This window comes from Saccopteryx bilineata, chromosome 2 (genome assembly GCF_036850765.1).
Source record: "Saccopteryx bilineata isolate mSacBil1 chromosome 2, mSacBil1_pri_phased_curated, whole genome shotgun sequence".
Taxonomy (NCBI): domain Eukaryota; kingdom Metazoa; phylum Chordata; class Mammalia; order Chiroptera; family Emballonuridae; genus Saccopteryx; species Saccopteryx bilineata.
The window spans coordinates 173,850,936-173,873,193 of record NC_089491.1 but is presented as its reverse complement, the minus strand read 5'-3'; the positions used below and the strand labels follow the sequence as shown (position 1 = coordinate 173,873,193).

Sequence of the window (22,258 nt, the reverse complement as noted above, 5' to 3'; positions counted from 1 at the left end):
ATTTAGAGTTGCTACCAATGTAAATGACAAAGTAGGGAGGGGCCTGAGCACAAAGAAAAATGTTCTTTATTTTTTAGATGTAATGCAAATAACCATACCTAATATTCTTCCAGGAAAAAAAAGCAAAACATGCTAAAAAAAAAAAAAAACACCCCAAGAAATCAGGTTATACTTTTTATAAGGCACCACCAAAATTCCTGGCAAATTAGAATCCATATTTAAGTGTCTCACTAGCAGATAAAAAATATGTAAGAGAATGATCAACACAGGGTCTTTAGGTTGACAAAAGACATCCCTGTTTAAATATCTTAGAGTATTGCCAAATAAATCTTCAGAACCCCATCCTAACCTCTTCCAGTGCACATCATTCATTGCATAGTAATGACTGGATATGACCCAAGCCAAGAGAAGGCTAAAATTACAAACTATATTAACATCCATTCTTTCCTTCTCATGCTGTTAAGTACCAGCTGGCACATCCATATCCAAAAAGTAATGATACAATTTTAAAAAAGTAAAAAAAAAAAAAGTTGATCAGCAAATCAATTGACTGCTTTTTAGAATTTATACTTATGGATCTATTGCAAAAGCAACTTACTACACACTCATTCATATCTGAACCTTTATTGAGCCCGGTTATGTGGGACTCAAACAGCTTAATTTTCCCACAATTAACAATTTTAAATCCCACTCCGAATTGTCACTTTCTCTTTTAAAAAATGGCTAATCTCACCCTTTAAAAGGGTTTTCGCAATTTTTCCTTTTATCCTTCCTATTTTAAGTACTGCCTGATGTTTACATTACGACTACAGATTCAAAACACTGACAAGCAGGAAGTTTCTTCATGGGCACTGAGCTGCAACCAGAATCTAAAAATTAAGAAAATAATTTCTTAGACACTTGCTAAAGATAAAAGCAAAGAAGAACAGTAAGTAATGCACAGGGAGAAGAAAAAAAAACTATTCTAGTGTTACAAGTCTGTTAGCCTTTGCTAGGGTTTTGATTATAAAAGTATATTGTAGGGAATCAGATTTAATATTTACCTTTTCAATTATTTAAGTTGTAATATACTGTAATTTTATTGAGGCACAAATTTGAATCATGCAATGCAAAGCTGATTTGCAACTCAGTAAGGGAGCCTAGCATCTGTATATCTCAACATGACTTTTTTGGAGTAACAATCAAAGTGAAATACACATTTGTGAGAGGAAAATGCCTCTTCTTCCTCCAATAAAAAGCTTCCAACTACCAATGCTTCTAATGACCCACCCTTTGAGACTATCAAAGGCCTACCTTTTTTCCCCCCATTTTTTGTTCTATAACTTTTGCCAAAATAGTTTATAATCAAGGTAGTAAAAAATATCTTTGAAAGAATTAACATAAAAGTTAAAATAACAATGGTGAAGAATTACAACTTTGAGGAGATAGGAAGGGTAAAGAAACATTTTAAATCAAGTTTTAATATAAAATGCTACAATACTAAAGAATAGACTAAGTTATAAATAGTACCTTCCTTTAACTAAAGATGTTGTTAGAGCATCAGCATTTCTTTAAATAGATGAATCTTGGTCCATTAATTCCAAAACTGATTTGTATATGTTTTCTTTCTCTCTCTTAAAAAAAAAGGAATTTCACCTGTTCTTCTCAGTCTTGGTCTATGGTCAAGAATCAGACCAAATCCTCTGTGACTTTCAAATAACTACAGAAAACTCCACAGTTATCTATTAAATGATCTATGTAAGTTCCAAAAATGTCAGAAGAAAAGCAGGAAGCTCATGCCTGGAGATTGCCCTGCATTTTTCTCTTAAGTCTCTAGTAGGCAAATGGCACATTACAAACAAAAGGCATTCCTTATATGGACACCTACATCCGTCTACCATACTCCCAAGAAGCAAAGCACCTTAGCCATCTTTGCTCCTCCACTGATGGTTGAGTAGTTAATGGGTAATTAGGAAGGAAAAATAGAATATTTTTAATGAATTACAGACAGCCATCACTTAAAATTGCATTCAATTTTTAACCCACAAATACTTAAATATTTTTACAGAGAAGACCAAAAGACAAAAAATATTGTGCTTTCTCTACAATGTAAACCAAATAAAATTCTTATTAATCTTTATATAGTTTGGCAAAATGAAAATTTATAAAATTGGTTAGTTATCTTGCAATAGCCACTGAAATCTTAAATTACACATACACTTGAGAATCTCGAGACACATGCATAGCAACACTTATGAACCTCTTAAAAACACTCAAAATGATATATATTAAGGGAAGAATGACTGAAAAATAGGTAGTTTGTACCCTAGAGAAACCATTTACAAAAACTGGATTTTTATAGAAAAACTTTTTTTTTTAATTAAGATGCCTTTTGAGTTTAATCTCATACCCACTCAAACTGTGACTAGACAGTACATTTCACTTCTAGTTACTAGAAGACATTTCCTTCAAACAAACTGGGGCAAAATAGGAAGGAGATTAGAAGCTATTCTTTTAGGTCCACCCTGCTCCTGCCCCCTTTAAAAATAAAAACTGATGAATTTAAATCAAACAACAGATTTTTAAACCAAATTAAAGGGAAATAGGATAGCCTGACCTGTGGTGGCATAGTGGTTAAAGCGTTGAGCTGGAACACTGAGGTCGCCGGTTTGAAACCCTGGGCTTGCCCAGTCAAGGCACATGTGGGATTTGATGATTCCTGCTCCTCCCCCCTTCTCTCTCTCTCTCTTCTCTAAAATAAATAAATAAAATCTTAAAAAATAAAAACTTTAAAGGGACACAAGATAGTAAAGACAAAACACTAGTTTTAAAATGTTCTTTTTTTCTTTAAAAAAAAAAATTAGTCCCCCTCTAATAAGAGTTTCCATACAGTTTACCTGACACCTTAACAAGAATAGAGAACACAACAGGAGGGAAGAGGACACAGCATCATAGTTTCAAACATTCACATACAAAAACCCCCCAAAACACAGCCATCATAGATATTGTTAAGACCAAGTTTCCCAACAGACAGGGACAAGACCCAACAGACAAAAGAAATATAATCATTTATTTGAACAAAAACAAGATGGAAGATCTGGTTAGAGTTGGATGGAGAAGGAAGTGCTAACTCCTTGTGTTACAAGGAGGAATGGGATTTATTAAAATGCAAAAAAGATTAAGCAAGCCCCCAAATGGAGTTCTGATGCTGAAACTGTCATATGCTGCTGGTAACAGTAAATATATATATATATTATATGTATATAATATACATATATATTTTATATATATTTCTATATGTATATTAAAAAAGGAAAAATAATCTATTTATAGAACAGTCAGTAGTCAGAGACATTTAGAAAAAAGTAAAAACAAGTCCTTTTTTCTTTTTAAAAAAATGGATTTACTAAAACAACATCACCCAGAGGTCCTACAATCCCACCTCCTCTGATGAAGCCATGGTGTTATTCAATAGCATCTGCTGTGCTACTAGAAATGCCTGTATTGGAAACAGCAGACATTGGCATCAGGGCTGCAAGGCAAAAAGCTGTTACTTGCTGGTTTTGCTCATGGCCATGCCTTAGCCTAGTGGTATCTAGTATACTTGTGAATGAAGGTTTTCCCAAAAGGCATGCATCTCTGTGGCTCAGTAAAACATTAACTTTTCTTTTGCAGGAGCCTGGATGGATCCATGTACTTGCTTTTCTAAAATGTAGATCTAAGACAGAAAGACTTCTTCAAGCCAAAAAAAGCTCCTTGCCTTGAAAAAAGAAATCTCTTCTTTCCAGAATACAATCTAGTCAGATTTCTTAACTACAAAACATTGTCCTCCTTAGGAAGATAAGGTAGTCTGCCACTCATTTGAGGTTTTCTTCTTGGTACAAACATGTACAAGTAGCGGAGGTCTAGACTGTGCTACTGTCTCCTAACAGGAGTTAACTTTGGCCCTGTTACTCTACTACTTGTTATTTGCAGGGCATTCAATGCCAGACAATAGTAGGGGGAAGTGGTACACTGACTCCTCTGCAACTATCCTAAGGAGATCAAAGAAATCAGCACCTCCAGATGGTGGTGCCTCTAGGTGGCAAACCTCTAATTAATATCAACTGACCATAAGAGACAATCCTACATCCCACCCGACCACCTTGCAGCTCAATCAAAAGTCTGGCCTTAATGTAACAAACCACATTCAAAGGAGACATGAACTGAAATACTGGCTGCTATACCAAAGAAGACACCCTCTGCACAGATGTGTTGATAGAGAATGTAGATCACACAGTCCATGCAAACAGGAAGTCAGCTATGAGGACTTTTCTGAAGGTCATTCGTCTTTGGAAGCAACATTATGAGTGGATCCAAACCACTCAACTTTATGACTAATGTCTTAATGTGGTCCATTTTCCCCAAGTCTCAAACTAACTCAGCATCTGCTAACTGGTCTCCTTAAGATCCTCCATTGGTAGTTTGTAGCTCATTATGAAAGAAGGAGCCGGTGCTTGACCTGGGCTATCTGGCCCCTGCTTCTTTGCACAGTTTACACAGATGTAATCTTCATTTTCAGCCATTTCTGGAGATACACCCACACAAACTTGATGAAACCACTCATCACAGCCACCATCACACTGTACCCAGTCTACCTGTAGGAGACAAGACAGGGAAATGTTTAGGATACATAATCATCATTAAGCCTAAAATAAAAGCATACCAAAGAGCTTTCTTGGTTTAAATGATAGTAACAATTGAGATATCCAAAGATAGACAAGACTTCTTATGGGGTTCTTTTTTAAAGAAAAGAAGTTGGGAAGCTAATACCCCAAAATTATATTTTACCATTGTATGTCCACACAAGTACTCTTAGGTACTCCATTACCTTATAAATGCCTGGGACTCCTTGTGAGGCAAAAACATGCTTGAGAAAAACAACAAAAAAGGAATTTCTAATACAGCAGCCAAGTAGCTAATATTAACAATTTCTAGGCAATGCAATTATCAATCAAGAAAGGAAGAGTACAACAATGTAAAGGCAATCCTGTGTATTAGCTTTATTTCAAAGAGATAAGCCAAAGTACTAAGAGCATTAAATACCTTTTTAGAAAAGCAGTCACATAGGCCACTTTTAAAACTAATATTTTTTATTCTTCTCTTCTTCCGTTACAAATACAACTCCCTATAAAAAGTTAGCAAATATCAGAGGTCAAATCTTAAATATTAACCAATTAAAACAGTCAAAAGACACAGGTCAATAGATCACTCTGAGGTTTAAATTAAAGTCTAGATTACTGCTAGGTCAATGGCAGATGCCAGGCAAACTTTGACCCTTCAAAGAATACTGTAATTATAGGAGGCTAGAAAGGCACTGTTCATTTGGTGGACTTTAAGCATTGGGCCTAGAGTTAAAAATAAGGTGATTTTGGCTTTTATATTTGAAGGGTTATTGTGGCAGTTTTTATAGCTGATATCATGGCAGATGCAGTCCACACTACAAAAGTTGATCATTTTACTGGCATTGTAGGAAGCCACTTAATACAATGAGCTTTGTCAAATGTCAGAGCAAAGTAAGGAGTACGAAGGGATTAAATAAGTATCTCAGTAGAGCTAATGAGAAAGAACAGAGGAAGGAGGGTTTTGGCTAGGTAAATGTGTTTCAAGGAAAGTGAGTAGTTTTCAAAATTAGTTTCCATGTACTATAAAAAATGATCAAAAAATGATCATGTTAGTAGTTTTAGGGTTGTAATAAAGGGTGGGAGAAATCATTTGTCAAAATAATCTTTCTGCTTTCATTGTTTCTATTCTAGAGCTCTAGAGATTAAGAAACAATGTTGTATAGTATAAAGATTTATACTAAATTCAGGCAGGAAGTTTCTGAGTTCTGATGCGTTTTGTTTGAGGCAAGTCATTTAATCTCATTAAAGCTCAATTTCCTCATCTGTAAAATGGAGATATCTTCTTTACTAACAGATTTAGAGGATTAAATGAAATAATATATGGCAAAACACCTGTTACTGCTTGGGATACTGAAGAGGCACAATGAATAAAAAGAGAGGGAGAGGGAGAGGGAGAGGGAGAGGGAGAGGGAGAGGGAGAGGGAGAGGGAGAGGGAGAGGGAGAGGGAGAGGGAGAGGGAGAGGGAGAGGGAGAGGGAGAGGGAGAGGGAGAGGGAGAGGGAGAGGGAGAGGGAGAGGGAGAGGGAGAGGGAGAGGGAGAGGGAGAGGGAGAGGGAGAGGGAGAGGGAGAGGGAGAGGGAGAGGGAGAGGGAGAGGGAGAGGGAGAGGGAGAGGGAGAGGGAGAGGGAGAGGGAGAGGGAAGGGGGGAGGGGCAGGAAGCATCAACTCCCATATGTGCCTTGACCAGGCAAGCCCAGGGTTTCAAACCGGTGACCTCAGTGGTTCAGGTTGACACTTTATCCACTGTGTCACCACAGGTCAGGCCAAAAGGCACTTTTTAACATTACAGTTTCATGGCTCTACTCATTATCCTACCTTTCACAAAATGTTTGCGACTTGAAATAATTGCCTGCAGCAACACCTCTTCTCAAAAGGTGTAGACCATGTGCATGGGAATCACTTGCTGTGTTTGTTAAAAGTGTAGCTAAGACCCATCTCAAACCTACAGACTAGGAATATCTTGGGGGTATAAATCGGTTTTAATCAGTCCCCAGGTAATTCTTACATATTCTAAATGTGATCATCATAGCACTTTGTGATACTGCTTTCTATAAATTAGAGCAACTTAGTAATTTCTTTTTAAAATAAACCCTGAGTTTTCCCCCCTATAATTATCTGTATAATATTTAACTTCTGAAGTCTACAATAAAGTAATTAATCAAAATGGTCCTATTATAGTGAACTATATTAGAGAAAGAAAAGGGAGGTAATGACTTCTGTGCAACAAAATAAAAATAAGGGCCCTGAAAGCAGGTAAAAGTTTATAAAGTGCTATTTGGTAGCAGGTGAACTAAGAGTAAGTGTTTTGGCTATTAGGAACTGGTAACGAGATCTGGGAAGATAAGCTGTTTCTTTGGGTGGCCCACATTTGAGACATTATCCTGTCTATGATGCCACCCTTGAATCAATACATATCTCTGCTCCTACTTCTAATCCTCTAATCCAGTCCATTCCCACTGAGGATAATTCGTATGATAAGAAAGTTACCAATTTATCTGTATTTGCTAAGAAAAGTGGTTTCATTCAAGTCTTTTAAAAACTAGTGGCCCTGGCCGGTTGGCTCAGTGGTAGAGCGTTGGCCTGGCGTGCAGGAGTCCCGGGTTCGATTCCCGGCCAGGGCACACAGGAGAAGAGCCCATCTGCTTCTCCACCCCTCCCCCTCCTTCCTCTCTGTCTCTCTCTTCCCCTCCCACAACCAAGGCTCCACTGGAGCAAAGTTGGCCAGGCACTGAGGATATCTCTATGGCCTCTGCCTCAGGCGCTAGAATGGTTCTGGTTGTAACAGAGCAATGCCCCAAATGGGCAGAGCATCGCCCCCTGGTGGGCGTGCCGGGTGGATCCCAGTCGGGCACATGCAGGAGTCTGTCTGACTGCCTCCCTGTTTCCAACTTCAGAAAAAAAAAAACACCACAAAAAAATAAAAACTAGTTCTGCACTATAGAAACTCCCTGGCGTCCAGTTTCCCAAAATTAAGTCTATCACTGTCAAATACGTTAGACATTTTCTTTTTTGTGATTTTTGGCTAGAGGTCCCTTCTTAGACCTAGCTCTCCTACTAGATTACAAAACGATATATAACTTTTCTTAAGATATTCATTGGTGGCCCTGGGCAGCTGGCTCAGTGGGAGAGCATCGGCCTGGCATGTGAAAGTCCCAGGCTCAATTCCATGCCAGGGCACACAGGAGAAGCGCCCATCTGCTTATCATTTTGTTCTGAAGATGTGTGCCATATATGAATTTGGTCTTTTACAGAAACACATCTCTTTTCTCTCTTCCCCTCCCACAGCCAAGGCTCCACTGGAGCAAAGTTGGCCCAGGCACTGAGGATGGCTCCATGGCGTCTGCCTCAGGTGCTAGAATGGCTCTGGTTGCAACAGAGCAATGCCCCAGATGGGCAGAGCATCATTCCCTAGTGGGTTTGCTGGGTGGAACTGGTTGGGTGCATGCGGGAGTCTGTTTCTCTGCCTCCCTGCTTCTCACTTTAGAAAAATACAAAAACAAAAAACAAAAAAGAGAGAGAGAGAGAGATATTCATTGGTACATAGATTCTATCCCAGACTACAGGTTGTATGTAACAAGTTACCCTGCTAATCTAACAGGGTAAAAGGGTCCTTCTCTTACTAATATTTTACCATGTTTATCTACTAACAATCAAATTCCAGTTGTCTGAAAAGAGTCAGACATCAAACTAAAGTTTGGAATGTCAACTGAATCCACAGAAGATTTTGAAACACAGGCAACAGACTAGTAGCCTGAAAACTCAAGAACAAAGAATTTATTTAACTGCATATTAATTTCTAATAGTTATTTCCCCTTTCATTACTTCTGGGAGATGTACTTATCAAATAATATAAATAACTATTAAAACACTACGTAACTATGAGCTGTTTAAATATTAACTAATAAAGATTTAACATTTTAGAACAAATAGGTACTGGCTTTGGATTTGGGGAAAATGTATGTTTAAAAGAGAAATATATTAAATAGAGGAAATAATGTAAGTTTGACATTTCATGTTTTGCTATATGGTTTCATAGTTACTCTTAAGAAAACATATTTGGCATATTATACATATTTTGTTCACTTCTTAAAACATATTACTACAAAGGGAAACATAAAAAAGCCTGGTGGTTTAATGATATTCTTGGCTCAGTTACCCAAACAAGCTTTTGTCATTTTGGCATTTAATCTCTTTTGTACCTCTTTGCATGAGTCAGATTTGAAAATATTTAATTCACATTTTAGTAAAGTACAACATATGTTCAAAACTCTTGTATATACTTTCTGAGTGTTCTCAGCATTAAGTGACTGGGTCCTCTCATTCTGCTCAAGACTGGTGGGTTTCCCAAGATACAGAATTTTAGTGCTAAAACCAGGAAAATTTCAGGCAAATTAGAACATGATGGGAGAGACAAAGTTTTAAAAAATCTATTCTGACAATATTTTCCCTTTCTCTTAAAACATCTTGAAATAGAGGCTAGGTAACATTTAAGTAATCCTTGAAAATTTTTTCAATCTGCACATTTGGGAAGAAAAGTAATAATTACTGGTTAGAAATATGATAAATGTACATTTACCTAAATATGAGCATACCTTAAGTTATGTTTTGCTGCATATTTGAAAATAGACAGATTTCCCTAAAAATCATTCTTTTCCTATTATCATTTTGTTCTGAAGATGTGTGCCATATATGAATTTGGTCTTTTACAGAAACACAACACTTCAAATTGAGAAAGTTGTAAATTCTTTACAAAGCTTGTAAAGAATTACACCTTTTATGTAGTAAAACTGGTGTCAGGAACAAACTTGAATAACTACAAAAATCGCAAAACAGCAATGATGGGCAAAGTGTTTAAAATCTTAAATAATTTGTTTTATAAAGAAATACAATATATACTATGTTTCTTTTTATGTAACATAATGACAGGTTAAGGCACACACTGCTCATCTTTGATGTGTTGTAACAGTTTAAAACAGACATTTTTCTCTGAATGCTAAATTCTCCTTTTGCTCCATGACAATGTAGATAACTTTCTAGATTTTTTAAAAAAAATAACCTATCATGTTAGGAGCCAATCTTAGGACTCATGTTATAATAATGATCACATCTTAACACTTCACTGCATTTTTAGTTAACAAGTACCTATTCTCATAATTCTGAAAATAAGCAAGTTATTTTAAAAATTTTATAAAAGATGAGAAAAAAATTGTGTGAAATGTTTATATGCTATAGGAACATAATAGGGATAATAATAGATAAACTAAGCCATATTTAAAATGCTGAGCAGAGAGGGAAGAGATCATTAAGTGAAAAGGAGAAGAAAGAGAAGGTAAAGGTTCATGATGTATATAAACACTGTAAGGATAATAAGAAAGCTTAAAAGAGAAACATCATATTTTGTTGACAGTTCCAAAACTGCCATAAAATTAGTAAAAGGAGAAAAAAAGAGGTTCTGCCAACACTGAGCTGCTAATACCCAAAAAATAACAGTTAACCTTTCATCAGCCTCTTTAACAAACTCAGATGAGAATTCAAAATGAAACATAAAAAACAACAAACACATATACTCTATTAAAATGCTTTAAAATGTTTACAGTATATAAAAATGCTTATGAAATTAATAGATACAAAAGTGAATAGGCAGTATGGCATAACATAAACTATATGAAATACACAAAAATATTTATAGCTATTGTCATTGGAAGGTCAGATTATGGGATATATATTTTGCTATATATTCATTTTCCAAAAATGAGTGGAAAAACATTAAGTTCTGAAATGTGTTTTTATACTTACATCTCAATTAATGGTGGGGTGAGGCTATTAGCAGAGAGCCTGAGCTGTGGGGCCAGGTGACCAGGGCTCTCTCTTTTTGCTTTTGCCACTAATTAGTTCTGATTTTGGTCACATCATTTATCTTCACCGAGTCCAGGTTTCATCATTTATAAAGTGAAGAACCCTGGACAAGGTGGCCTCTTGAAGCTCTAACAATATTTGACTGAGAAGGGAAGTAAAGGAATAATGAGGCAGCTGTATTTATTCTGTTCATATATTCAAACTGAGGAGCTATTAAAATCTAAATAGCAAGTGGTATAGTGAGCATAATAAAATTAAAACTATGAATTTATTAATACTCTTGATGGGAACCATAAGAAATGCCTCCAGTGATTTTATGAACTGAGATTTTTCATTAAGTCCATTCATCTTTCTCAGAAAATCAATAACTAAAGAATGGTCATTATATATAATTATTATACTTAAAACTTAGGACTAAAATTTTTTAAACATTACCTTTAAAGGTCTTAATTATTTTTTACAAGATACTTTAAAAAGTCACATTCCACTTAGGAGAGTGCACACAGGCCTAAGTGTGGATAAGATACAGACCAAAAAGGGAAGACTTAACCCCTTAGTTTTAGGTTGTTAAAACAAACCTTAATGCAATTTACCAGAGCTCTTAGAATACTAGCCTAGGATGTTTTCAGGCCACCGTGGCTAACAAGGTGTCTCAAAGTCACCCTCTGGGGAAGGCATAAGACTATTTTGAAACTTATTATGCCACTTGCCTATGAAACACACGCCAGGGTATCTATCACATAGCTCCTCTCTGCTCTTGCCTCATTATGTTCATTAAATATGAGTTTTAAAACAAAATATTTCTTCTACTAAGCACACTGACCTAAGAGCTTCATAGAAAATATATTATGTACACTGGAAGCCCAAGTTCTGCAATCAAAAACAGACTATCATTACGTCAAACGTACGTCCCAGCCTGCTGCTCCTGGTCCTCTCCCACCTGTCTGCACCTCATTAGAACTCACCTTGTCCTTGCAGGGCCTTTGGCAGTTCTGTGCTGCACACACAGCATTCTCGTCATCAGACTCCTCTGCCCCTGACCAGTCATACTTTGAGGGGATGTCTAGCACTTTTTTTTCTCTCCTCTTCTCAGTATTCTCTTTCACAAGTTCGACTTTGGCTGCAGCAGCCTTCTCCTTCTTTTTCTTTCTCTCTTCTTCTTTTGCAAGTTTCTTGGCCAGTTTGTTTAGCTCCTTTGATTTTTCTGCACTTAATTTTAATTTCTTCTTTTTAGGTTTATCCATTTTCTTTAACTCCTTGGACTTCTGTTTTCCTTCTCCAAAAAGCTGTTCTCCTTTCTCTAGCTTCCGTTTCCGTTTCTTTTCTGAAGAGTCCTTCCCTTTTATTTTTAATGGTTTTTCTTCCACGCTGTCATCCTTCAAAAAATAAAATTAGAAACAACTTTCAAGCAAGACATTTAAGACAGCTAAGAGATTATGTGAGATATCTTGAAGAGTCAAATACATGAACATAAAGAGTGGGGGGAAAAATGGGATTTATTGTTTACTGGGTACAGAGTTCCTATTTGGTATCTTTAAAAAGTTCTGGAAATTGCTTGACCAGTGGTGAAGCACAGGGGATAGAGCATTGACCTGGAAAGCTGAGGGTGCTAGTTCGAAAACTCGAGGTTGCTGACTTGAATGCAGGCAAGATCCCAACGTAGCCTTAGGCTTGAAGCCCAAGGACACTGGCTTGAGAAAGGGGTAGCTGGCTCAGCTTGAGCCCCCTGTTCAAGGTATGTACAAGAAGCAATCAATACATAACTAAAGTGAAGCGATTACAAACTGATGCCTCTCCCTCCCCCTTCCTCTCATTAAAAATTAAAAAAAAAAAAAAAAGTTCTGGAAACAGGTGATCATTGCACAACACAGTGATGTAATTAATATAACTGAATTGTATACTTAAAAAGAATTAAAATGGTAAATTTTGTGTTGTGTACACTATATATATACCACAATAAATATTCTAAATATTATTTAGAAGACATTTTTAAGAAGAAAATATTCAATGAAGAAAATCAATAGCAGAAAATAATGGCAAGCCCTAAATATTTTTATTTATTTTATTTTATTTTTTTTCATAGAGAATCAGAGAGAGGGATAGACAGGGACAGATACACAGGAATGGAGAGAGATGAGAAGCATCAATCGTCAGTTTTTTGTGGCGACATCTTAGTTGTTCATTGATTGCTTTCTCATATGTGCCTTCACCATAGGCCTTCAGCAGACCCAGTAACCCCTTGCTCGAGCCAGCGACCTTGGGTCAGAGCTGGTGAGCTTTGCTCAAAGCAGATGAGCCCACGCTCAAGCTAGCGATCTTGGGGTCTCGAACCTGGGTCTTCCGCATCCCAGTCCGACACTCTATCCACTGCGCCACTGCCTGGTCAGGCAAGCCCTAAATATTTTATTTTTAGCTTGCTAGGGAAAAGGGCAAAAGAATTCATTGTAAGCATATATTAATATAATCTATAGCTTCTGTTTTAGATGAAAACATACACAGAAAGCTAAATGTACTAAATGCATATTAAATCATGTAATAACTTTTTGGTCTTTAATTACCACTATTATATATAGTTCTTTATTAATTCTTGGTGGTTAAGAAATCATTAGAAATGTTATCAAAACAATAAAAGTGTATCATGATCTCATTACAAAGGGTATGTAATAACTTTGGCAAGAGCTAAAAAATTGTTGATATGACAAAGCAAAAAAAAAGTTATTTTTCTTTTCAACTAGAATATTGTTGCTATTATGTGCCAATAATGTAATAAATATTAAAATTTTAATCGTAAAGGTATGTCTAGTAACAGAAAGAACAAGGGAGCAGGTAGAAAAAGAAATACTGAAGCCCTGGCTGGTTGGTTCAGTGAATACAGCATCAGCCTGGTAACACGGATGTCTAGGATCAATTCCCAGTCAGGGCACACACAGGAGAAGTGATGGACCTGCTTCTCTCCTCCTCCCTCTCCCCCTTCTCGCCCTCGCCTCCTCCCATAGGCAATGGCTTGACTGGTTCAAGCATCAAGTCAACCCTGGGCGCTGAGGATAGCTCGGTTGGGGTTGGTTGGAGAGCACTAACTAGCCTTAGGCGCTAAAAACAGATCAGTTGATTTGAGCATTTGCCCCAGATAAGGGTTGCCAGATGGATACTGGTCAGGGCACATGTGTGAATCTGTATATTTCCCCTTCTCTCACTTAAAAAAAAAAGAAACTGAAAAAAGTTTGATAATTATACACTTAGGAATTAACACTTGAGAACTTTTCCGCAAATTTATGACAGAAAAATCTTTGACAGGAACCTAAAAATCTGCATAATCCAAATAAAAACACTGAATTATACAAGTTTAAGTCTATCACATCTTGAACAAGGTATTTAACCTCTGGATACTTTATTTCCTTATATGTAAAATAAAAGGATCAGATGAGATATGAATGTGAAGAAAATGCCTGTAGACTAGAAAACATTATTTGTATTAGGCTACACCTTGGATCTGACTTCCAAACCACAAATAAAGTATAGTATTCTAAGTATATCAACTATTGGTAACATGCTACTATTCCATTACGTGGAAACAATGAAAAGAATACTAGGAATCAATGCCAGAGTTAGAAACCAGGTCTCTCTGTTTTTACTAGTGAGTGATCAGGCAAGTTTCCACCTCTCATGCAGAAGTGCTAAATACGTGCCCTATCATTTCCCCTCTCCACCCTTCAGGAATATGATAAGAATCAAATGAGATTATAAATATTACAAATTGCTATGCAAGTATAATAGACAAATGTAGACTTCCCCTCTCCACTTCTATATAACCATTTCCATAGGAAGCTTCTTTTTAAAATATTGTTTTATTCTTAGATAATTTTTTACTTTTCAATTACAGTTCATGTACAAACAATATTATATTAGTTTCAGATGTACAACCCAGCAACTTACAAAGTGATCACCCTGATAAATCTAGCACACACCTGACAACATACATAGTTATTATAATATTGACTATATTTTCTATGCTGTACTTTACATCCCCATGACTTTCCTGTAACTACCAATCTAAACTTAATCCCTTCACTATTTTCACCCCCAACTCCTCTACCATCTGGCAACTGTCAAGATGTTCTCTGTCTCTTTAAGTCTGTTTCTGTTCAGCTTGTTTATTTAATTTTTTTTAGATTACACATCAGTGGTGGGGTTCAAATAATTTAACAACCGGTTCTCTGCCCTAATGACCATTTAATTATTAAAAAACAATACACCAAAAGGCAGTTTATTATTTCATGCACTTAATTCTTAAATAAGAACAGTAAAAGAGGTATACAAAGCTAGATTATAAGAAAGTTTTAAAGTATTAATGAAATATTAATCCCTGACAAAAAACAATAAAATGTTATATTTCCATATTGCTTTTTTTGTGTGTCAGAGACAGAGAGAGTCAGAGAGAGGGACAGATAGGGACAGAGAGGAAGGGAGAGATGAGAAACATTAATTCTTCATTGTGGTTCCTTAGTTGTTCATTGATTGATTTCTCATATGTGCCTTGACCAGGGGGCTACAGCAGACAGAGTGATCCCTTGCTTGAGCCAGCGACCTTGGGTCCAAGATGGTGAGCTTTGCTCAAACCAGATGAGCCCGCACTCAAGCTGGTGACCTTGGGGTCTTGAACTTGGGTCCTCCACATTTCAGTCCGACACTCTATCCACTGTGCCACCGCCTGGTCAGGCTCCATATTGCTTCTTGATTGGCATTCTCACTTGCAATTTTTTTCATCTATGGATGGAATGAACATTACTATGGTTGCTTAGAATACGCTGTTGTGCAGATGAATGTTAAAAAAGAGTAAGGGGGAAAAAAAAGAGTAAGGAATGTAAATTTGTGGTTTCTACATTGGACAGCTGCCCAGGCTCACAGTTTAGGGAGAAGCTTGATTACAAGTGCCATTTTAACAACTGGTTTGCCCAACTCAACAAAAAACTAGGTATCAGTTCTGCCAAACCAGTGCGAACCAGCTGAATCCGACCACTGTTCCACATATAAGTGAAATCATTTGGCATTTGTCTTTTCATTTTTAAACTGTTTTTTTTTTAATTTCACATCATGAAAATAATATATTTTTCTGAAAACTGGGTGAAACTGTCCTGCTGAACATAGTTTTACACTAAGACAAAAGAATATTCAAATAGAAACATCAAAAGATTTACAGAAAAATACAACACAAAACTACTAGCTTTTAGAGCAGAGGTCACATTGTTAACCTCAGGAAAAACCTTAGAATTCAAGGTATAAGGCAAAAGTCACAATGATTATCAGGATTAGGAGTTTGGAAGTGCATATCACGTCTTGTTTGCTGGGTGCTCCCAAGTCTTTCTCTGGATTTCCATGGGCTGCAGTGCTCTTTTCTATATTATCTCCCACTTCACCGTGATCAATATGCTTGTTAGATAATGGCCCATCAAAAATTAAGAGGCCCTGGCCGGTTGGCTCAGCGGTAGAGCGTCAGCCTGGCGAGCGGGGGACCCGGGTTTGATTCCCGGCCAGGGCACATAGGAGAAGCGCCCATTTGCTTCTCCACCCCCCCCTTCCTCTCTGTCTCTCTCTTCCCCTCCCGCAGCCAAGGCTCCATTAGAGCAAAGATGGCCCGGGCGCTAGGAATGGCTCCTTGGCCTCTGCCCCACGCGCTAGAGTGGCTCTGGTCGCGGCAGAGCGATGCCCCAGAGGGGCAGAGCATCGCCCCTGGTAGGCGTGCCGGGTGGATCCCGGTCAGGTGCATGTGGGAGTCTGTCTGACTGTCTCTCCCCGTTTCCAGCTTCAGAAAAAAAAAAAAAAATTAAGGACAAGTTGCCTAACCTACCTCAGCCTGACATTTCCTCCATGTTTCTAGGCGTCACTTTCCCAAGTGGCATAGTACCTCCCCACTCTGCACAGGGGACCTGGTCCCCTCCTTTGTATTCCTATTGGGTATTTTCCATGTTATTTTTTTTTTTTTACTGCTTGTTCCTGAACCTATACTTGTTGTCTGCTCTTCCTTCTGATTCTTCTTGTGAATGTGCCACCACGACACTTGGACCTAAAGACCTGCTCCCTCTCTAGCTCTTACCCTTGGGAATCCCCTGGCTACTAGGAGCAGGAACCGAGAAGAGTGCAAGCAATTGCCGGGTGTTCAAATGGCATTTGTCTTTGTCTGACTTATTCCACTCGACACAGCACTCTCTTGGTCCATCTTTGTTGTAGCAGATGGCAAGACATCGTTCATTTCTATGGCTGAGTTATTTTCCATTGTATATATGCACCACTTCTTTATCCGTTCATCTGTTGACAGGTTGCTTCCATATCTTGGCTACTGATAATGCAGCAATTGACATACAGATGACCATGTCTTCGATTTAGTACTTTGAAGTTTTTTGAAAACCCAGAAGAGAAATGGCTGGGTCATTCTTTGTCTCATTATAACCTTTGTTTTAAAGTCTTTTTGTCTGATATAAGTATTAATTACTACCCCAGCTTTTTTCTTTGTTTCCATTTTCATGAAATCTTCTTCTATCCCTTTATTTTCCGTCTGTGTGTGTCTTTGATTTGAAGTTAGTCTCTTATAAACAGCACATATAACAGTCTTGTTTTATTATCCATTCAGCCACTCTTTGATTGGAGCATTTAATCTATTTGCATTTAAAATAATTGTTGATAAGCATTCATTGCCATTTTATTCATATTTTTTATCTTTCTCCTCCTTCTTCCTCCTCCTCTACTTTCCACCTCCCTCCCATTCTCCTCCTCTCCCCCTCTTCCTTTCCTCATTTTTCTTTTTCTTCTTCAAGAAGGCCCTTTGACATTTCATGTAATACTGGGTTTGGTGGTAATGAACTCCTTTAGCTTTTTTTTTTTCTGAGAAGCTCTTTATCTGTCCTTCAATTCTAAATGGTAGCTTTGTTGAGCAGAATAATCTCAGTTGTAGGTCTTTGCTTTTCATCACGGGAATATTTCTTGCCAATCCCTTCTGGCCTACAAAAATTCTGTTAAGAAATCAGCTGACAGGCCCTGGCCAGTTGGCTCAGTGGTAGAGCGTTGGCCTGGCGTGCAGGAGTCCCGGGTTCGATTCCCGGCCAGGGCACACAGGAGAAGCACCAATCTGCTTCTCCACCCCTCCCCTCTCCTTCCTCTCCCACAACCAAGGCTCCATTGGAGCAAAGTTGGCCCAGGTGCTAAGGATGGCTCCATGGCCTCTGCCTCAGGCGCTAGAATGGCTCTGGTGGCAACAGAGCAACGCCCAAGATGGGTAGAGCATTACCCCCTGGTGGGCATGCCAGGTGGATCCCGGTCAGGCGCATGCGGGAGTCTGTCTGACTGCCTCCCCGTTTCCAACTTCAGAAAAAAAAAAAAAAAAAAAAAAAAGAAATCAGCTGACAGTCTTATGGAAACTCCTAGTAAGTAACTAACTGCTTTTCCCTTGCTTTTTTATGATTCTCTGTCTTTAACCTTTTCCATTTTAGTTATGATGTGTCTTGGTGTGGGCCTCTTGGGTTCATCTTGTTTGGAACTCTCTGTGCTTCCTGGACTTGTACATCTATTTCATACACCAGGTTGAAGAAGTTCCCTGTTATTACTTTTTCACATAGGTTTTTTTGTTTGTTTGTTTTTTGTGGGAGAGACAGAGTCAGAGAGAGGGACAGATAGGATCAGACAGACAGGAAGGGAGAGAGATGAGAAACATCAATTTTTCATTGCAATTCTTTAGTTGTTCACTGATTGATTTCTCATATGTGCCTTGACTGAGGGGCTACAGTAGACTGAGTGACCCCTTGCTTGAGCCAGCGACCTTGGGCTCAAGCTGGTGAGCCTTGCTCAAACCAGATGAGCTCGTGCTCAAGCTGGCAACCTTGGGGTTTCGAACCTGGGTCCTCAGCATCGCAGTCTGATGCTCTATCCACTGTGCCACCACCTGGTCAGGCCTTTTTCACATAGGTTTTTAATTCCTTGCTCTCTCTTTTCCTTCTGGCAGCCTCATGATATGAATGTTGCTATGCTTGAAGCTGTCCAAGAGGCTCCCTTTTTTTTCCCCAGAGGCTCCTTAAACTATTCTCATTTTGGGGGGAATTCTTTTACCTTTTTGCTGTTTTGCTTGGGTGTTTTCTGCTTCCTTATCTTCCAATCACTACTCTACTGTGGGCTGTGTGCACCCTCCTGTTGTAGTTGAGTCTTTACTGCTGTTGGCACATCAATGGGAGCAATTTTCCCCCAAGCCAATCAGCTGTGAGGACTTTCTACAACCGCCACGGAGGACATGCTGTGCTGGGGACAGCCCTATGGAGCAGGACTCACTTAAGCAGGGCTCTGAGTCTGCCCCTTGAGAGTGTCACTTGTGGAAGTGATTAAGTGGTACTTTGGCGTGGTCGAATTATCTACTGGCTTTGGGGCCTCACAGAAGGTATAGGCCAAGGCCAACAGCTGTCTTTGCCCTGCCTGAGGCCACCTGGCATAAGCTACAAAGCAATCTGCCCAAGATAGGCCAAGCTCCAAACCACAGCTGGCTGATGCTAGTGCTGGGCCTGGGGCTACTTACCAAGAGATAGGGGGCACACTGAGGCCAGATATTTCTTGTTTGAGAGGTTTTAGGAAAGCTAGTAGCATGGGCCAAGACTTGAGAAGTTTCTTTTTTAACCACTGTATTTTACCCTAACTTTTGGGTCTTTGAATAATGGGGGTTTGGGCAAAGGAAGCTGGTTTTTTGTTTTGTTTTGTTTTTTACAGAGACAGAGAGAGAGTCAGAGAGAGGGCTAGATAAGGACAAACAGACAGGAATGAAGAGAGATGAGAAGCATCAATCATCAGTTTATCGTTGCGACACATTAGTTGTTCATTGATTGCTTTCTCATATGTGCCTTGACCGCGGGCCTTCAGCAGACCGAGTAACCCCTTGCTTGAGCCAGCGACCTTGGGACCAAGCTGGTAAGCTTTGCTCAAACCAGATGAGCCCGCACTCAAGCTGGCAACCTCGGGGTCTCGAACCTGGGTCCTCCGCATCCCAGTCCGACGCTCCATCCACTGCACCACTGCCTGGCCAGGTGAAGCTGTTTTTTGTTGTTGTTGTTTTTTTAAAGGTGAGAAGATGGAAGATAGTAAAGCAGACTCCTACATGCCCCCAGACCAAGATCCACCCAGCAATCCCATCTGGGGCCAATACTTGCAACCGAGCTATTTTTAGTGCTTGAGGCTGATGCTCAGACCAACCGAGCTGTCCTCTGTGCTGGGGCTGACCTTAAACCAGTTGAGCCACTGGCTATAGGAGGGGAAGAGGGAGAGAAGGGGGAGGAGAAGAGGGAGAGAAGCAGATAGTTATTTCTCCTGTGTGTCCTGACTGAGAATTAAACCTGGGATGTCCATATAAGCCAGTCCGACACTCTATCCACTGAGCCACTGGCCAGGGCCAAAGGAAGCTGTTCTAAATTAGTAATTTTCAGTACCCACTTTATTTTTAGCAGAAGTGACCTATATTTTTTCCTCCAAATTATGTATTGCATAAAATCTCAATAAAGAAAACCATAAAGTAGAACTACTTTGGCTTAATCACTATCCACTCAGCCATCGCCCTTTGCCAGCATTTATGGTATCTCCAAGGAACTTGGGCATTCTAAATAGTTTTACAATCACTGTTTAAGCTTTAAATCCTACCTCCATTATATGCATGAATCTGTCTTCAGAGGGTGGGTGTGTGGCCTGCAAAATCCGCCATATGTGTTGAGTCTCATCCAGAGATACTTCTAGGAGATCTCCAACCATCATCAGTTCTTCCAGCTGGGCTTTAGCTCCAGGTGACAACTCCAACACTGGAGGTTCCAAACTTCGGGGCACCAAAGGGCTCTTTCGAGGTTGTTTCCTTGGAGTACTAGAACCTTTCCAAAAATATAAGACAAAACAAAAATTAAAATTATGGAAGCCTGACCAGTGGTGGCACAGTGGATAAAGTGTCACCCCAGAATGCTGAGGTTGCTGGCTCTGAGCAGAGGCTCATCAGTGTGGGGTCACTGGCTTGAGTGGAGACACTGACACACGGTCCCAAATCTCGCCAGCCTGAGCCCAAAAATCGCTGGTATGAAAAGCCCAAGGTCACAGGCTTGAGCAAGGGGACACTGACATGCCCCAGTTGAGGTATATACAAGAAGCTCAATATACTCAAGTGACATAACTACGAGTTGATGCTTCTCATCTCTCTCCCTTCCTGTCTCTCTCTAAAGAAAAAAAAGAAAGAAGATTATCTAAGATATGCAATGTTTCTGAAGTAAGTATTTAGGAAAATGGTTCTTCCTCCCCCAATACTTTAGCCATCTAGGTTGACTACATCAGTATGAGAGTAAAAATAAAATTGAAAACAAATACCAAACAAAAAGATCTAGAATTCTAATGCTCACTCTAAAAAGCTGGTTTAGAGTAAAAAACTGACCCCTTATTATTTCTTTATCCTGTGACGGAAAGGGAAGAGGAGGAACAGGAAGGACTCCCTTAACCCACGTTCTCTCAGAGGATAGCAATAGATTAAGCATAGATGTGCTCTATGTAAGTAAGTGTTTACTTTTCTAATGAACAGACAACACAGTTGACCCTTGAACAGGCAGGCTTGAACTGCATGGGTCAATGTTCACTCATACATGAACGTGTGATTTTTAAAATCCACATATATGTGAACCCATGCAGTTCAAATCTGGGTCATTCAAGGGTCAACTGTATTTTTGATCCAAAACTGGAAATCTGTGTATACAAAGGGCCTACCTAAGATATGTCCTAATTTTAGAGTGCGTGGTGACTAAGTGCCCCTAACCCCTGCATTGTCCAAAGGTCAACTGAAATACGTTATCCAGTAAAATTCTGAATTTTACTATGATGACATGAACACCCTCCATTTTTCAGAGGTGTGACCTAAAAAAACTGACTCACTTTCACTGGGAAAAAAAGAGAGGGAACATAAAAATTATGTACCATGGAAAAAAAGAACTTTCTAACTATTAAAGCGTCCCAAAACTAGAATGAATATTCTTTAAAAGCAGGAAGTTCCTCAACAACTGGTAATAAACAAACAAAGGCTAAATAATTCCTTATCAGGCATTTTATCAAAATGAGAGATGAGACTAGATGGTCTCCAAAGTTCTTCTAATTAGGATTCAATGTTACGTGAATTTTCAGATTATTACCTAATGACAGAAAATGCAACTAGGGCCTGGCTTCTCCTAACCACAACTGCATTCTCAGGGTACAGCAGCACTTCATGGCAAAGATACATATATATTTTAGAGGAATTCAGCCTGGGGCCTGTGGTGGGTACAGTGTCAACCTGGAATGCTGGGGCCATGGGTTTGAAACCCTGGACTTGCCCAGTCAAGCCACATACAACAAGCAACTACTGCGAGTTGATGCTTCCTATTCCTCCTTCCCCCACTCCTCTAAAATAAATATATTTTATATATATATATATATATATATATATATATATATATATATATATATTCTCCCCCCCCCATTAAGAGGAGGGAAGATAATGAGACAGACTCACACATGTGCCCTGAGCAGTATCCACCCAGCAGCCCCCATTCTTGGGGCCCATGCTTGAATAATCAAGCATGTTATTTTTAACTCCTGAGGCTGACACTCTCGGAGCAACCGAGCTGTCCTCAGCACTGGGGTCAATGCTCAAACCAACTGAGCCACTGGCTGCAGGAGCGGAAGAAGGAGAGAGGAAGGAGAGGGAGTGGATGAGAAACAGATGGTTGCTTCTCCTG

General features: G+C 39.0%; 1 protein-coding gene across 1 annotated transcript in view; it reads right to left on the bottom strand.

Moving 5' to 3' along the window:
- Positions 1-2,102: 2,102 nt before the first annotated feature.
- Positions 2,103-22,258, bottom strand: part of KDM5A (lysine demethylase 5A) — a 103,197-nt gene continuing 83,041 nt past the window's right edge. The window contains exons 26-28 of the mRNA XM_066258644.1: positions 20,160-20,380; positions 11,465-11,875; positions 2,103-4,616 (exon numbers count right to left, since the gene is read on the bottom strand). Of these exons, the coding sequence (XP_066114741.1) occupies positions 4,410-4,616; positions 11,465-11,875; positions 20,160-20,380 (839 nt within the window). The 3' untranslated portion in view covers positions 2,103-4,409. The remainder of the gene's footprint in view (positions 4,617-11,464; positions 11,876-20,159; positions 20,381-22,258) is intronic.